Raw genomic sequence first — 17846 nt, forward strand, 5'->3', positions numbered from 1 at the left:
AGAGAGAGAAAGAGAGAGAGAGAGAGAGAGAGAGAGAGAGAGAGAGAGATGAGAGAGAGAATTTCAAATTGGGCTATGGTGTGTGGAGATTTGAAACTGAGTTATATTATACAGAGTAGATAGTTCAGATATTATGAACAATGGAAACCAGAATGCAAAATCAGTGGGAAGAACATTATAGACAGCAAGTACATTAAGCTCAAAGACTTTAATTAGGGGAAAACATTTGTATTTGAAAAACAGAATAAATTCAGAGTGCCTAAAAAATTGTGGCCAATGTGAGAAATAATGTTAGTGAAGGTTGAAAAAAAAAAAAGCAGGAGACTTTATTTACATTCCTTTTTTTAAGCCAAAGTAACTACTAAGTTTTTTGAAATCATGGGAAAGATTTAATCAGAAGAAAAACTTAATAAATTGTTTTATTAGAAAGATCACTATGGCTGCATACAGAGAATGAATTTCAGGGCTGCAGTATTAGAAGCAGGGGAAATATTAAGAAACCTATATCTATATGAAAGAAAATAGACCTATACCATATGAAATAAAATAGTTGGTTGATTTGCTAGTGTTAGGGAATTTGATTACCCATAAACAAATTAAGTATGCATTTTGAAGTTAGACTCTATAGAACAAATTTATGAAATTTTTGATTTGAGAAAGTTGCTACATAACAAAACACACACATTTGTAGGCAGTATCTAATAATGATAAAAAGCATAACACAACCTTTAGGGCTAGAATGCTTGGTTTTGAATCTAGTTTCCACTGCTTATCACATGTGGGGCCTAGGGCAGGTTATTTAACAACTCTGTGTCACAATTTTTGCATTCATAAGGAGAAAAAGAGAAGGGAAGGGAAAGAGAAGGAAAAAACTGCAAACTATCAGAGATTAAGTGATTTTTAGAACAGTGCTGACACATAGGAAACACTTGGTAATTGTATTGAAATATGTTCTCGCATGTGTATTTAACAAGATGAGAATGACTGGAAAAAGGGGCCATTTTATTAAAAAATTCTATTTTTGCCATTTTTAAAATTTAAAATGCATTGGAGCTTCATGTGAATATGTGAAAGAGGTACTTGTATTTTCTAGTCTTTAAATCTGGGGAAGATCACACCATGAGGGTGTGTCCAGGAGGTTGTACAAAAAAGGTATTTAAAGAGAACTGTTGCGCTTTGTGAACGCTACAGGAAGTGAAGTAATGGAAGAACGGATATATTGGGATGAACTAGGAAGGTCATCTATCTAGAGAATAGTCACAGGGAACCATGGGGGCAAAATACTAAGAGGGTCGATTGACAAGGGAGTGAGGGGTGAAGAACTGGCAGTCAGTAATCAAAAGTAATGCTTTCAAAAAGTTAAAAACTGTGTGGACGGGGCTCAGTGGCTCACCCTGTAATCCCAACACTTTGGAAGGCCAAGGGGAGAGGATTGCCTGAGCAACCTGGGCAACTTGGTGAGACCTCTTCTCTACAATAAATCACAAAAACTAGCTGGGCGTGGTGGCTGTGTGTCTGCAGTTTCTGCTACTTGGAAGGCTGAAGTGGAAAGATTGCCTAAGCCCAGCAGGTCGAGGTTGCAGTGGTTGTGAGCATGCCACTGCACTCCTCCAGCCTGGACAACAAGAGTGAGACTCCAACTAAAAAAAAAAAAAAAAAGTTAAACTGTGAAAAGAAGCAAAGAAATTGGATAATAATGAAGAGTTTTAAGTGGTCAAGCAAGAATTGTGTGTTTTGAAAATAGTAGTAATAGAGTAAATTGGTGCACTAAAAGGGCATAAACAATTAGAGAAAGAGAGACTAATGAAGCAGGAGAGAAAGGAAAAAATTAGAGAAATACGTTTTTTGAGAAGGACCCATAGACTGAAATCCAGAGCTAAATAGGGTGTGAGGAGCTGTCCTTTGACAAAGTATTTTGTAACTACTATCTGGAAGAAAGACATAGAGTGTCACTGAGTATATGGTAAGATGGACATTTTGGAAATAGAAAAAGTATAAAACTAAGTAAGAGGAAAGGTGAGAATAAACAGACCTTGAAAATTTGTGTATTTTTCACCAGAAATTTTTGGCTACAGGGCACAGAGGTAGTATATATTTGAGTTTAATCAGAACTGGAGCTTTGAAAGAAAAAATAATAACATACATTGAAGGGAGGGAAATGCAGGAGAGCAAGAGAAGATATGATATAATACAGTTATATGACATAATGCAGTCTCTAAACTGGATCGTGAGGAAATCAGACAAGCTTAAGTAAGTGAACAAGATTTGGATTCAAGGTTTCCATGGATTCAAGGTTTCAAGAAATTTTTGTGATGGGAATTTAAAACAAGGTGGATTGGTAGGAAAGAAGGTGGGAAGGGATATGGTAGGATACATAAAGGGCAATTGTTGGTAATATTAGGCTCATGATATGTTTATTCTCTCATGAAATAAAAAGAAATACAAGCAAGAAAATAAAGACAGAAAAATATTGTAATGTTTAGACCCTTTTTTCAAATAAAAAACCTATATTAAATGAAAACCACGCATTACCCTACTATCCTTTATCAAGATTTACAATGCTCATGATAAATGGATCCAAAACCTAACAATGAAAATTTTGTTCATAGCAAAGATAAAATTTTAAAAATGCTACATCTGTGTGTGGGGGAGGGAACATCAACTTAAATAATGCATATTAGTTCTTCTGCCATTCTTCTCTTAATTCCACTGCTTCTGTTACCCTTTTGTGTTCTCCATTTCCCTGCTTAAATTATTTTTAACTCAATTTAACTGATTTCAAGTGTGGATACACTAGGGCAGATTGCACTCGAAAGGCTAGGAGCCACAAAGTAGGAACTATACATAACAGGAAAAACACAAGATTATGAGTAAGATGGAGATTAGAGTTTTGTTGAAGATGAAAGTCAACACAGATGGTCCACTTAAATTATTACTCAAATTTGAATTGAAAAATACCAAACTGCCAAGTAGAGTGTGTTTTTTGAATATTATGTTTTCTGACATTTCTTTACTTCTCTTTCTTCTTTTTTCTTTAATTGCATTTGATTTAACTTAACTTTATTTTTTTCTTAAGTTGGGAAAAGCTCTCCAAAAATAGGGTAATATATGCCTGGTTTGGGAAATAGTCAAATGAAATTCTTTAACATTCTCCCTGTCTGTCGGTCTGTGTATCTGTCTCTCTTGCAGACACAGACACACACACACACACACACACACACACCCTATTTTCGTATAAAAAAGAAACATACAAAGTCAAGATTTTCCTGGTAACATATGTTCCTAGTTCCATAGCTTCATCTCATGAAGGGAAAAACAAAAACAAAAACCCCTGCACAACCCAGTCATTTGAAAAATCCTGTCCCAGTTATCCTGAGTATGATATTTTAAAAAAATTTTAAAGTAAAAAGTTGAGAGTTCAATGCATTGATCAATAGTTTTACAAAACCCTTTAATAATCATTTTGTTTGGATAATTTTGGTATCTCTGGTTTAACATAGGAGGTGTAATTAAAAATTTAAATTGAATAATATCAATATCACTAATATTAGAGAACAGGGGCTATAACTTCTACCACCTTACAACACATCCACGGCTCAAAATCTTACCTTTCTTCCCAAATTTGTCAAGTACCTGGATATGTTCTGTCTTACAGGAGTCCTGGAACTTAAGATCTGCGTAAGTAATCTCTTCAGACATTGAAGAATATGCAAATAAAACTCAACAAAGTATTTTAAAAAGGTAAGGACAAGCTAACAGAGAGAAAAATATTAAGCAGGATCTATGATTTTAAACTTCTGTTTATAAACTGAATCTTAAGTTTACAAGCTTAAACCTCTGCTTATATAATACTGTACCAATCAGATAAGCTGCAGCTGGTCTGCAGCTTCAGACAAGAACAGAGAGGTGCTGCAAGAGGAAACATCTTCCTTCCTCATATTTCTTCCTTTTTCTCATTTCCGTATAATTACCAACTATAGAAAGTAGTTTTGAAATTGTGATTGGCTAATATTATTAGAATCTGGCCAAATAGCACCACATGGTGCAGATTTAGCACAGAATTTATGGGCGAAAAACGGCCAAGCACAGAAATAACAGCGTGCAGTTCTCAAACACTCACTAATCCACAGCAGTGGCCTCGCATAGATGTTCTCTATGTATCCTGATGAAGGTCCTGATAGAGGGGCTGCTTTAGCCAGGAGACTGAATGTGCGGAGAGCATTCCCAAAGAGAGTGAGAGAGTAAACACAATTTCTTCACCCTCTTGTTTTGATATAGGTTGACTCAAGAGGAGCTAGGGAACACCTAACTTCTTTAAGTAACAAGATATAGATCTGTGGCCTAGGAAACGCACCAGGGACTATGTATGCTAATGGGTAATATCTGTACACCCAGAATTCTGGGAACAGCTTTTGAAAACAAATATCAGCCTTGCTTTCTCTCTACAGACTGGCTCAACCCATTTGAGTCAGTTCTCAGCTAAGCTACCAAAAGTGGGGAGAAAATAAGTCTCCAAGGTCTTCCAGATTTGTGAATTATCAATTTGACTTGATATTGTTAGCGTTCTTGATTTCATTTCTTGGTCAAGTATGCAAGTAGAGGTGAGAGGTGGTGAAGAACTCTTTTTGAGTAAGTTTTTCCCTAATTTTCATTAATAACTTACTTTAAAGTTATTAGCATTAACACATATGAATAATATAAAATAGATAGGTTTTTTTACTACAAAAAAGAATGTATAAAGATTTTTTAATTCAATAACAAACTAATGTGGTAGGATAGATAACAAAAATAAAATAAAAGAGGTCCTCTTTTATTTTATTTTTACTAAAGAGCTACTAAAAAAACACAAAAAAATCACAGATGCAAATTAACTAAACATGTGCATAACCAAAATAAAAAAAATCTTTAAAACTATTAAAGAAAAGAAAAAAATTAAAATAGGAAAACATATTGTGGATTAGAAACATCAATACTATAAAAAATTAATTCTCCTAAATTTATCAATTGGTTATATATATGTCTATTTTATTAAAATACTAATAGATTATTTTCTCTAATATTTTTTAAAGACTATTGAAATTCAAGGGAATATTGCCAGAGAGAATTAATGGAAAATATATTCAAAACATATAATTGTTATTTCATCATGAGTACTTTACTAATGCTTGTTTCAACTTTACAACACTATTACTATTACCTATGTTGTATAGATGGGGAAGTGACCTGCAAAGTGGCTAAGCTTTTATTCAACATCACATGACTGTTAAGTGGTGGTGTTGAAACTTGACCAAAGACTGCCATCACCTAGCAACCTAACCAAAATGCCTAGCCACAGATTATAATGGCATTCCTGGTGAAAAAGACTAGTCCTCTGTTCCTTCTAGGTGGATCAAACATTTCTATATAAATAATGAAAACATTAACATTTTAGAGGAAAACACACATCTGTAAATTTATTTATAATAATCTTTGAATAAGGAAGATTTTTTTTAAATTATAAAATATAATTTATTAGAAAGTTAAACAAGAGAGAGAGAGGAGATTCACCTCCCCAAAGTAGGGAAGAGGTCCAAAGCCAGGAAGCATGGTGACAGCTGTCACTCCAAGAGCACATGGCCACACCAGAGTCTAGAAAGGCAATGGCCAATCTTTTTAAATAAGACAGGCAAAGTCATTAAAAAGATTCAAGCAACTCAAGGTATAAGTATTAAATCCATTTATATGGCAAAATACAATAAAGTATAAATACCAAATGGGAAAGTGAAAAAATTGTTAAGTATACATATATAAGTTATATATATCAGAAAGGATGAGGGGCAAATTTTATACATTTATAAAAAGATTATGCAAACTAATAAGAAAATGATGAATATTAATAGAAAAATTGGCATTAATCAATAACAGACTTTTTTCCTTTTTTGAAAGAAGTTATTTTGTAATAATTTAATTTTTTTAGCAGATGAAAAAAATATGAGAGACAGAAACTTTTACCTTTTATTTTGTATTATTTTGCAGTTCTTTTACATTTATGACTCCTTTCCTTTCTTCTTATCTTTCTTTCTTTCTTCTGTTCTTTCTTCTTTTCTTTCCATTTCTATCTGCCTGGTAAATCTCCATATTCTAAGAGAAAAAAATAAGAATTTAAGAATATATTTTAAAGTCAATAGAAATAATCTAATTTAGCATCCCAGGATCTAGCAAGACTTGGTTAAATATACATTGAGAGAATAAACAACAAATAAATTAAAGTACCTCTTTGTGGGAGGGAGGGAACTAGCCACTACAGAGGCAAAGCCATGTTCTCCATCTTATTACACCGTTGTCTCACATGAAAACTTGCTTATTAAACATCTCTATGAAATAAAGAGTATGCAATACATTGATGGAGCAAGAAATGAAAAACTAAAAAGTTATGTTACAATGTATTCTTAGTTCATAAAAATATTTGAATAAACAAAACTACATACAAAGTATTTGGTTTAGGGCTGGCTAAAATATTTATAGTCACATGAACAAGTTAATATCTGAGAGTATTTCATGGTTTGTACTTCACAGCCTATGTCAGTCTTTAAAATAACTTTATGGACAAATACTAGTTGTCTATATTTTAGGAGTGATGTGATATCTTGATGCCTATATACAATGTGTAATGATCAAATCAGGGTAATTAGATATCCACTGTCTCATACAATTATCTTTTCTTTGTGTTAGCAATATTACAATTCTTCTTTTTTTCACTTTTAAACTTTTTTATCTTAAAATTATGAGGTACAAATTAGGGTTAGGTATATAGATATTCATTGTGCAGTTACCCAGTTTGATGAGACATGCCCCCCTCCCCAGGCAGATTTGACTACTGTCAATCCTACCTCCCCACCTCCCCTCCTCCCCGCAGTTTTCCACTATTGTCAATCCTTTTCTTTCTTTTTTTTTTAACCTTTAAATTTTTTATTTTAAAATTGTGGGTTACAATTCAGGATTAGGTATACAAATATTCATTGTGCAGCTACCCTTGTTGATGAGATGTGCCCCCGCTTCCCCAAGCAGTTTCCCATTACTGCCAATCCCACCTCCCCACAGTCCCACGCCCCTACAGTTTCCCACTATTGTTAATGCTTTTTCGATAGTATTGTGATAGTTGTTCAAGGTCCACTTATGAGTGAGAACATGTGATACTCAGTTCTTTGTTTCTGTGAAAGATCACGCAGTATTATAGACTCTAAGTCCATCTAAGTTGCTGCGAAGTTCATGACTTTGTTCTTCTTTATGGCTGCATAATATTCCATTGTGTATATGAACCACATTTTTTTATCCAGTCCTCTTTTGATGGGTAGCATGATTGGTTCCATGTTCTTGCTATTGTGAAGAATGCTGCAATACACATATGTGTGCAAGTATCTTTTTTATAGAGTGATTTGAGTTCTTCCTGGTATATTCCCAGTAGGGTGATTGCAGGGTCATATGGAAGATTGATTTTTTAGAACTTTTAGGAATCGCCACACTGATTTCTACAGAGGCTGTACTAGTTTACACTCCCATCAACAGTGTAAAAGTGTTCCCTTTTCACCACATTCTCTCCAGCATCTGTTATTTTTTGAGTTATTGATGATGGCCATTCTGACTGGAGTTAGGTGGTATCTCAGTGTCGTTTTAATTTGTGAGGCTGAACATTTTTTCATGTATCTGTTGGATGCTTATATGTCTGCTTTTGAGAAGTGTCTTTTCATATCTTTTGTCCACTTTGTAATGGGGCTGTTTGTTTTTTTCTTTTCAGCACATTTGAGTTCCTTGTTTAGGTCTCTGATCCATTTAGAGTTTATTTTTGTGTATGGGGATAGGTAGGGGTCCTGATTCAATCTTCTGCATGTGGTCAGTCAGTGTTCCGAGCACCATTAACTGAATAGGCTCTCCTCTCCCCAGCAGTGGGTGTTAGAGGCTTTGTTAAAGATAAGTTGGTTGAGAAATTGAGGTTTTACTTCTGGAATCTCAATTCTATTCCATTGATCTATATGCCTGTTCTTGTACCAATATCAGGCTGTTTTGATTATTGGAGCTTTATAATAAAGTTTAAAGTGTGGGAGTGTGATACCTCCTGCTTTGTTTTGTTATTATTATTTTTTTTTCTGAGGGTTGTTTTGGTAATTCTTGGTCATCTATGTTTCCATATGCATTTCTTTAATGCTGTTTCTAGGTCTGAGAAGAATGTTGCTGGTAATTTGATGGGTATTGCATTAAATCTGTAGATTGCCTTAGGTAGAATGGACATCTTAATAATGTTGATTTTTCCAATCCGTGAGCATGGAATATTGTTCCACTTGTTTGTGTCGTCTTTGATTTCTTTGAGCAGTGTTTTGTAGTTTTCATTGTAAAAGTCTTTCACATCTCTGGTTAGGAAGATGCCAAGGTATTTAATTTTTTCTGTGTGTGTGTGGCTATTGAGAATGGAATTGCGCTTTTTATTTGGGCTTCTGTTTGTTTATTATTGGTGTATAGAAATTCAATTGTCTTTTGCACATTTATTTTATACCTTGAGACTTTGCCAAAGTCCTTTATCAGTGCAAGGAGATTTTTGACAGATTCTCTTGGTTTTCCAGGTATAGAATCATGTCATCTGCAAAGAGAGATAGCTTGACCTCCACTTTTCCTATTTGGATACCCCGATCACCTTCTCTTCTCTAGTTACTCTAGATAGGACTTCCAAAACTATTTTGAATGGGAGGGGTGAGAGTGGGCACCCTTGTCTTATTCCAGTTTTCAGGGGAAATCTTTCCAATTTCTATCTGTTTAGCAGTATGTTGGCTGTGGGTTTCTCGTAGATGGTGTTTACTATTTTGAGGTATGTTCCATCTATGGCTAGATGTTCGAGGGTTTTTATCAGAACAATCTCCATTGTTCAGATTTTATCAAAAGCTTTTTCTGTGTCTAATGATGTAATCATGTGGTTTTTGTTTTTATGTCTGTTGATGTATTTAATTACATTTATGGTCTTACGAATGTTGCAATGCTCACCCTAGGGGGAAGCCTAATTGGTCGTGGTGAATGATTTTTGAGATGTGTTGTTGAAGCCAGTTTGCTAGAATCTTTTTGAGAATTTTAGCATCTATGTTCATCAAGGATATTGGCCTGTAGTTCTCTTTCTTTGTTGAGTCTTTACCTGGCTTGGTTATCAATGCGATGTTAGCTTCATGAAATGATTAGGAGAGAGTTTCTTCTTTCTCAATCTCCTGGAATACTTTCAATAGGATTGGTCAGTTCCTCTTTGTATGTTTTGTAGAAAGACATCTGATCCAGGGCTTTTTTTTTTTTTGTAGGTAGTTTTCTTATGACATAGTCAATTTCCTAAATTGTTATTGTTCTATTTAGGGTCTCGATTTCTTCTTGTTTCAACCTAGGGAGGTTGTGCGATGTCAGAAAGTTCTCCATTTCCTTTAGATTTTCAAGTTTTTCTCAAGCAGTCTGATAATCTTTTGTATTTCTTCGGGGTCAGATGTGACTTCATCTTTTCTGTTTCTGATAGTATTTATTTCTCTCTTTTTCTCAGTCATTCTAGCTAGGGGACCATCAATCTTGTTTTTCCTTTCAAAGAATCAGCTTTTTGTTTAGTTGACTTTTTAATTTTTTTGAATTATCTTTTTGTCTTCTATGTCCCAGATTTGGGTTTTTATTTTGGTGTTCTGGATTCTTCTGTTGAAGTTAGGGTTTTGATGGTCTTGCTTTTCCAGCTTCCGTAGGTGACTTCCATAGGGTTTTGATGGTCTTGCTTTTCCAGCTTCCATAGGTGACTGTTTACTTGTGATTTTTCCATTTTCTTCATGTACGTTTGTAGAAATATGAATTCCCCTCTTATTACTGCTTTCATGGCATTCCAGATATTTTGGTAAGATGTTTCTTCATTTTCATTTGTTTCCAGGTTTCTTTTAATCTCTGTTTTGATTTCCATGTTGACCCAGGAGTTGCTTGGCATCATACTGTTTAGTGTCTGTGTCTCTGTGGGTTTTGGGGGAACTTTGTTGGTGTTGATATTTTTTATTCCACTGTGATCTGAGAAGGTGCCTGGGAGAATTTCAATCTTATGAAATTTGTTTATGCTTGATTTATGGCCAAGGATGTGGTCGATCTTAGTGAACGTTCCATGTGGTGATGAGTAGAATGTATATTCTGTGGTCGTTGGGTGGAGTGTTCTGTAGGTATAAATTAAGTCCATTTGATCAAGAGTCACATTGAGTTTCTGGATATCCTTGCTGATTTTTTGTCTTGATGATCTCTCTAGGGTTGTGAGTGGGGTATTAAAGTCCCCAGCTATGATAGTATAAGAGCCAATATCTTGTTAAAGTTTGCCTAGAAGCTGCTTTTGAAAGTTGGTGCTCCTATGTTGGGTGCATATATGTTTAGGATGGATATTTCTTGTTGATGGATTGAATCTTTTATCATATAGTGACATTCTATATCTTTTTAAAATCTTTGATAACTCTTAATGGGTATTTTGTCTGAAATTAAGACTGCAACCCCAACTTTCTTTTGTGTTCCATTTGCCTAAAATTTTGCTTCTCATCCTCTTACTTTGAGTCTGTGAGTGTCCTTTCTTGTGAGATGAGACTCTTAGAGATAATGTATTGTTGCCTCATGATATTTTATCTATTTTGCCATTCTATGTCTTTTCAGTGGTGCATTTAGTCCATTCACATTCAGGCTAATTATTGAAAATGTGAGAGTTTTTTTCTGTCATGATGTTCTTATAGAGTTGTTGTTGTTCCTGTTTGTTTGTCTTTCTTTTGATTTTGGGGTTGATTCATGTGTGTTTTCAATAATTTTCCTGAACTCTTGTGAAGAATATTGTTGTTCTTTTTTCCCTTTCTTCTGTATTTAATACTTTCTTAAGTGTTTCTTGTAGAGCTGGTCTAGAGGCAGCATAAGTTCTTAGGGATTGAATGTCAGGGAAAAATTTTAATTCTCCCTCACTGATGAAGCTTAGTTTAGCTGGATTGGTTATTCTTGGTTGAAATTGTTTATCTTTGAGAACTTTGAAGATTTGGCTCCAAGCTCTCCTAGCCTGAAGTGTTTCTGTAGATAAATCTGCTGCTATTCTAGTTGGTCTTCCCTGGTAGGTAGTCTGTCTTTTTCTCTCACTGCCCTTAGGATTTTTTCTTTTATACCTACTTTGTTTAGGCAAATTACTATGTTTCTAGGAGTTGGCCTCCTCATTTCTTGTTTTGCAGGGGTTCTCTGAATCTCTTGTGTTTGAATTTTCACATCACTGATGAGATGAGGGGAATTTTCTTGAATAATTTCATGGAATGTTTGTTCCAGGGTGTCTCTCTTTCTACCTCAGAAAATTCAGTTACTCTTAGGTTTGGCATCTTGAAATAATCACTCATCTCTTTAAGGTTTTGTTCTGTCTTCTTAAGCTTCTTTTCTATGTTTTTGACAGTTTGGGTTAGTTCTATATTTTGGTCCTCAAGCTCTGAGATTCTTTCTTCTGCTTGGCTAATTCTGTTTTCCATGCTTATCAGTTTGTTATTTATTTCAATCACAGTATTCTTTACTGCTGTTATCTCAGATATCAACTCCTTCCTATTTTCCTCTTATTTATCCTCAATTTTTTTTTATTGTTTATAGTAATGTCTTGATGTCTGGGTTTGTAGTATGTGACCAGTCATTCTGTGGGCTCTCCATTGTTTGCCTTCTGAAGTCTGTTTTCTCAGTGTCTGACCTTCCATAGGTCTGTATGAGACCTGTATTCTTCTGTTGGTTTTCTTCATTTGTGTAGATTTTCCTCCCCACTATTTTCCCCCTCTTCTTTAATTATGTTGTTCAGAGATGGCAGGATTGTTCTTACTTCCATTTGCTCAATCTCCTATTCTTCCTTGTGTGGATCCTCTAGTTTTGTTCATTTCTGAAGCTGGACTGTGGGTTGGAGACTCTACTTCTTTGCAGTTTTGAGATTTAATTGAGTGGGGAGCTGTGATGCAAAATCTATCTGCAGATTCCAGTATCCACTGACAGGTGTATGGGTACCCTGGAACCCACTTCCCACTGCTTTGCAATCTGTCCATGCAGTGGTGGTATTGGTTTGCTCCCTGAAAGCATAATGAGGTAAGAAAAAGGAAAAGAATGGAACATTGAAGGGGGGGGCAAGAGAAAGGTGTAGAGAGAGAAGAGTAAGAGGGAAAACAGACAAACATACTGACTAACAAATGAAAAGAAATACAAAGTCAGTAAACAGTAAAAATAAACTAAAATAAAAAACAAAAAAGGAGTAAATCAAACAAAGAATAAAATTTTAAAAATAAAAATAAAAACAGGAAACCATGCTCACTCTGAGATCATTCCTTTAAGTTCAACATCCTTTCAGCTCTGATGTCTAGCTCTCAACACAGGTTGGTAGGGTTGCTCACAGCTAGGGTCAGATGCCCTAGGCCTGTTGTGGAAGGAGGGTGGATCAGATCTAGACTCAGCTGACTTGCTGTCTGTCAAGTCTGCCACTCAGATCTGACTTGTCTGTGTCTGATATAGCATGGGGGAGGATTCTGTCTCACCCAGTTTGATGTGAATACCTTAGGTTCCAAGTTGGAGGCTGGCGGAGCTGGGTGGAGCTGGGCAGGGCAATGCAGATCTCTGCTTGACCCTGGGACAGAGAAAATGCCTGTGGTGGGCATTTCCCTACTGGTCATGCCCAGACGACTGGGCATTGCAGGTCAGTGTGGCATGGGGTGGGGCAGTGCAGTCAGTGAGGTGGCCCAGAACTCCGTGGGTCCAGGAGCTGAGTGCTGACCTGGGCTCTGGTAGTGCTGGTACTGGTGTATAGGGCTGGGAGTTTCCAGTCTATGGCCGATGCTACTGGCCAAAGAGCAGGCCAGCAACAACAGCAGCCACCCAGGAGAAAGCAAGAGTCTTTATGGATACTCACCTTTGCAGAAACTCTCACAGTCCGACTTGTCCCATCACCATCTTGCCAGGGATCTCTTACAATTCTTCTTTTCCAGTTATTTTGAAATACACAATAAATTGATGTTAAATATAGTTTCCTTACTACACTGTAAAGCTACAACTCATTCCTTCTATCTAACTGAGTTTTTGTTCCCTGCAACCAATTTCTCTTCATCTCCCCCATCCCTTTCTAGCCTCTGGTAACCACAATTCTCCTTTCTGCCTCCATGAGATTCAATTTTTCAGCTCCCACATATGAGTGAGAACTTGCAATATTTGTCTTTCTGTGACAGGCTTATTTTGCTAACCATAATGACATCTAGTTTCATTCATGTTACTGCAAATGACAAGATTTTATTCCCTTTTATGACTGAATACTATTCCATTGTGTATATATATACTGCACATATCTGCAATCCATGTTTATTGCAGTGCTATTCACAATAGCTGACTATGAAATTAACCTATATCATTCTTGATTTCAGTCAAATACTAAAAAAATTTTAAATATAAAACAAATGTCTTCTAATATTAAATATAAATGTTACTTAAGTTATCCAATACATAAATTACTTTTCTTGTAGGTCTTTATAATGGAAACAAGGGAAATAAATAAAGATGGGTGATGAGAAGTGCACAGTGACAAAAATTCCAAGACACACATCTTCAGAGTCACACAGTTTAAGACTTGAGAGACCACAGCAACAGTGATAACTTCAGGCACAAAAGAAACCCACAGCAGGATCCAGAATAAAATGAAAAAAGCAGGCTATAATTAAAAGGGTAATTAGAGGAGAATAAAATAATGGGACAATTTAGAAATGTGGTTAAAATCAATGGAAACTAATGATGGGTAGTGAAATATCTCAGGACTAGCTATTGTGGAAAGCCATAATTACCATTAAGCCCAAGAGAACAAAGCTGGTAACAATTAACTGAAGCAGCAGAAACTGTAGCTGGAAAAGGCTATCTCCTAGGAGATACATTTTTTAGGGAGAATAATTGTATACACATATCCTGTAGAGAAGGATTATCCCACCTTTGTATCTTTGCCTATTCTTCCTATAGCGCAAATGTACCTAGTGCTTTGGGAATAGTGTCCAGGGATATTTCACATAGAAGTCAGTATTCTAGGGTGCTGCAAGGGAATTAAAATGGTGACCAGTAAATCTGGAAGAACAATTGCAACATCCAACACAGCTGATCTCTTTGGCCCTAATAATCCACTGTTATTTTTCCAGATGAAAATCAAGCACAGGGGACACACAAAATCTTGACAGAAAATCATATTATGGTGAATTCGTATCAATTTAGTCATACTTTCATAAGAACCTAAAATATTAACTGCCACCACAGCAAGCATATTATCTACCAACACTGAAATTCATATAACCCCTGTTGGGAAGTATAGGGAAAAAGAAAAATTCAGTTATCAAAAAGCATTGCCATTATAATCTTTCCACGTATAGCTGACTATGAGGTCTAAAACAAAATCATTGCTTTCTTTTCCTACCATCTGTTTCATGTTCCCATTACCCTCTTCCAGGATTACATGCCCATTTTCACTGGACCTGAGTCTTTAGTAGTCTTGTTTACAAGGAGCTACTGTAGCTTTCTATTGCTTATTCTTTTGATAAAGAGAGCACAGGGAGGTATCTCAGTTATTGCTTGAGTTCCAGATGCAATCCTGCTTGCCCTATCGTGTAGGCTCTTCCAAATTGCACTTATTTTGAAACCTTCACTTTGATCGATATCACTGGTTATTTTAGGGACATGAGCAGCACACAATTTCCAGTAGTCACCTGTCTCAATTCCCTATTTAATATGTTCTTTGGTTAGAAACATTACAACTTTTAACACCGGAACCTCCAAACACATTAAAATATAGTTGGCAAACAAGAAGCAAAATGTATTATGTGGGCTCTCATGTATATCATACAGAGCAGCTACTCCTACTATCACGTCAGCTCTCAGACAACAGCATTCTGGATATAGAGGGTTGACACCATATTCTGATAGCTGTTTTAAAGCAGATACAACAGGTTATAAGAAAGCACTTCAATCTTCTGAAGTACTATGTTCCAGATTACATCACAATTAAGTCTTACGAAAATATTCAAGTCATTTCTCTGCTCTAATAGGCTAGCTGATTTTGGGCCATAGGGCATGTGTTAAGTCCAGTGGATTGTCATTCATTTCACCATTTCCTCTGACATTAAATGAATTTCTTTGTCAGAGGGCATGTTGTAAGGAGGACCATAAAGTTTAATAACTTGCTCTGTCAACTCATGGTTAATGAATTGCTCTGTAAATCTCATCATCCTGTCCAATCTGAATTCTTCTCTTTCATTTAACAAAATAAGTCCCACCAAGTTCAACAAAGACTATATTTTCACCACATAGACTGAATATTTCTTGTATCTTAACCTACTTTATTTTCTTCTGAAACACTTTTATCACTTGCTTTCCATCTTGCCCTCTTCTGAAGCATATGTAAGTCAGCTTATATTATTTGGCCTGTCAATTGGTGTTTTGCTGTTTAGACCTTTTTTTCTGATTACCTCATTTTTTAAATTAAATGCCAGGCATTATGTAGAAAAAAGTAGAGATTCTGAATGATATCTTTCTACAAAAAATGTTTTGTTTTCTTTTTTCTGGCATGAAGGCAGGTTATAAGCAGTAAACCTTGACCAGTTGGAGCCCCTAACATTTTGCCTTTCCTGTTGCTTTATAAAATTTGTCCAACTTTTAAAATTATCTTTTTGTAGGAGGTGTCATCTGATATAAGTTACAGTACTGTGGCCAGAACTGGAAAACTCCTCTGCTCTTTTTGTAAAACCTACTGTGTGAGTGTGTGTGTGTGTGTGTGTGTGTGTGTGTGAGAGAGAGAGAGAGAGAGAGAGAGAGAGCAAATCGTTTAATAACTCATGCAAATCAGTTTTTCTGAAATGGCATTTATAAGGGGAAAAATATCACAGACACAGGAGCCATGGTCATTGTTTACCTTTCTCCTCATCCATCACACTTTTGGAGTAGGTCTGGATGAACCCCTGAGAGGAGATTTTGATGCTTGCATGTGGATCTTTTACACACATAGCTAGGGAATCACAGCTCCTCTGCTTCTGTAATTAAGGACTGCAGTCTAGCATATTTTGATCACGATACTATAAAATGAGAAAACCTTGCTTCTCCCTTAATCTGCCACCTCAGCATTTTCACCAGCTCTCAAACCACCAGCCCCTTCATGGGGGTGCAGGGAAGAAAAACCACAGATCTGTGCTGTGGACGACTCTTCCTCTTACCAAGTGCTTTTGTGGGTTTTTCAGAACTCTCTTTGTGTGACTGAAACTTATTTCTTGTGAAGATACATCTCTTGAACATATTCCTCCTTAACTTTTTGGCTTCTACAGACTCTCACTATTAAGATTTTATTGGTTGACAGTCCTCTTAGATACATCTTTTAAAAAAAAATTATGGTGAAATACACACAACATAAAGTAACCATTTTAAAAATAACCATTTTAAAGCATACAGTTCAATAGTGTTAAATACACTTATAGTGTTGTACTGCCAATCTCCAGATCTCTTTTCATCTTGCAAAACTGAAACTCTGTAGCCATTAAGCAAGAACTCTCCATTTCTCTCTCTACACAGCCTCTAGCAACCAACCACTCTACTAGTTCTAATTTAGACTACTCCAGATACCTTCAGTGAAATCATACAATATGTGTCTTTCTGTGACTGGCTTATTTCACTTGGCATAATGTCCTCAAGGCTCATCCACCTTGTAGTGTGTGTCAGAATTTTCTTTCTTTTTTTAAGACTAAATAAAATTTCATTGTTAGGCTATGCCACATTCTGTTTATTTATTCATCTACCAATGAATACTTGGGTTGCTTCAATCTGTTAGCTTGTGATAATGCTGCTATGAACATGGGTGTACAAATATCTCTTAGAGACACTGCTTTCAACTAATTTGGCTAAAAACTCAGAAGCAAAATTGTTAGATTATATTATAATTCAATGCTTAATTTTTTGAAAAAAATGCCTTATTGTTTTCTATAATGATGGCCCTATTTTATCCCTACTAAAAGTTCACAAGGGCTCAAATTTATCCACATCCCCATAGCATGTGTTATTTTATTTTATTTTATTTTAAAGAAGTCATATTCATATGTGTGAGGTGGTCTGTTAGCATGGTTTCAATTTGAATTTCCTAAATTATTGGTGATGTTGAACAACTTTTCAAATGCTTGTTAGCCATTTGTACACATTCTATGGTGAAATGTCTATTTAAGTCCTTTGCATAATTTTAAAATCAGGTTATTTCTTCTTTTGTTTGTTTGTTTCTCTGTAGGAGTTCTTTATATATTCTGGATTTTAATCTCTTATCAGATATGATTTGCAACAATTTTCTCCCATTCTGTAAAATTAAATTTCACTTTGTGGATTATATCCTTTGATATACAGTTGTCTTACATGTTGATATAGTCCAATTTACCTATTTTTACTTTTGTTGTCTGTGCTTTTGGTGTCATATCCATGAAATCATTGCCAAATCCAATGTCATGAAGTCTTCCACTTAAAAATTTTATAGTTTTAGCTCTTGCATGTAGGTCTTTGATCCATTTTGAGTTAATTTTTATTTATAGTATAAGGTAAGAATCCAACTGCAATCTTTTGTATGTGAATATTCTGTTTCCCTAGAACCATTTACTTATTGAAAAGACTATCCTTTCCCCCATTGAATAGTATTAGCACTCTTGTCAAAAATAATTTACTGTATATGTGGCTTTCTATTTATTTCATTGGTCTATATGTTTGTCTTTATTCCAGTACCACATTGTTTTTGATACTTTAAGTTTTCAAGTTGAGAAATGTGAGACCTCTAATTTTGTTTGTTTGTTTTTTTCCTAGAT

General features: G+C 35.4%; 1 protein-coding gene across 1 annotated transcript in view; it reads right to left on the bottom strand.

Moving 5' to 3' along the window:
* The window catches only part of LOC103263020 (C-type lectin domain family 12 member A-like), a 10604-nt gene extending 6902 nt beyond the window's left edge, over window positions 1–3702 (bottom strand). Inside the window, exon 1 of the mRNA XM_008060696.2 lies at window positions 3609–3702. Coding sequence (XP_008058887.1) covers window positions 3609–3699 — 91 coding nt within the window. The 5' untranslated portion in view covers window positions 3700–3702. The remainder of the gene's footprint in view (window positions 1–3608) is intronic.
* Window positions 3703–17846: the final 14144 nt, after the last annotated feature.

The sequence above is a fragment of the Carlito syrichta genome, unplaced genomic scaffold (assembly GCF_000164805.1).
Source record: "Carlito syrichta isolate Samal-C Ts95f unplaced genomic scaffold, Tarsius_syrichta-2.0.1 Scaffold304704, whole genome shotgun sequence".
Classification (NCBI taxonomy): domain Eukaryota; kingdom Metazoa; phylum Chordata; class Mammalia; order Primates; family Tarsiidae; genus Carlito; species Carlito syrichta.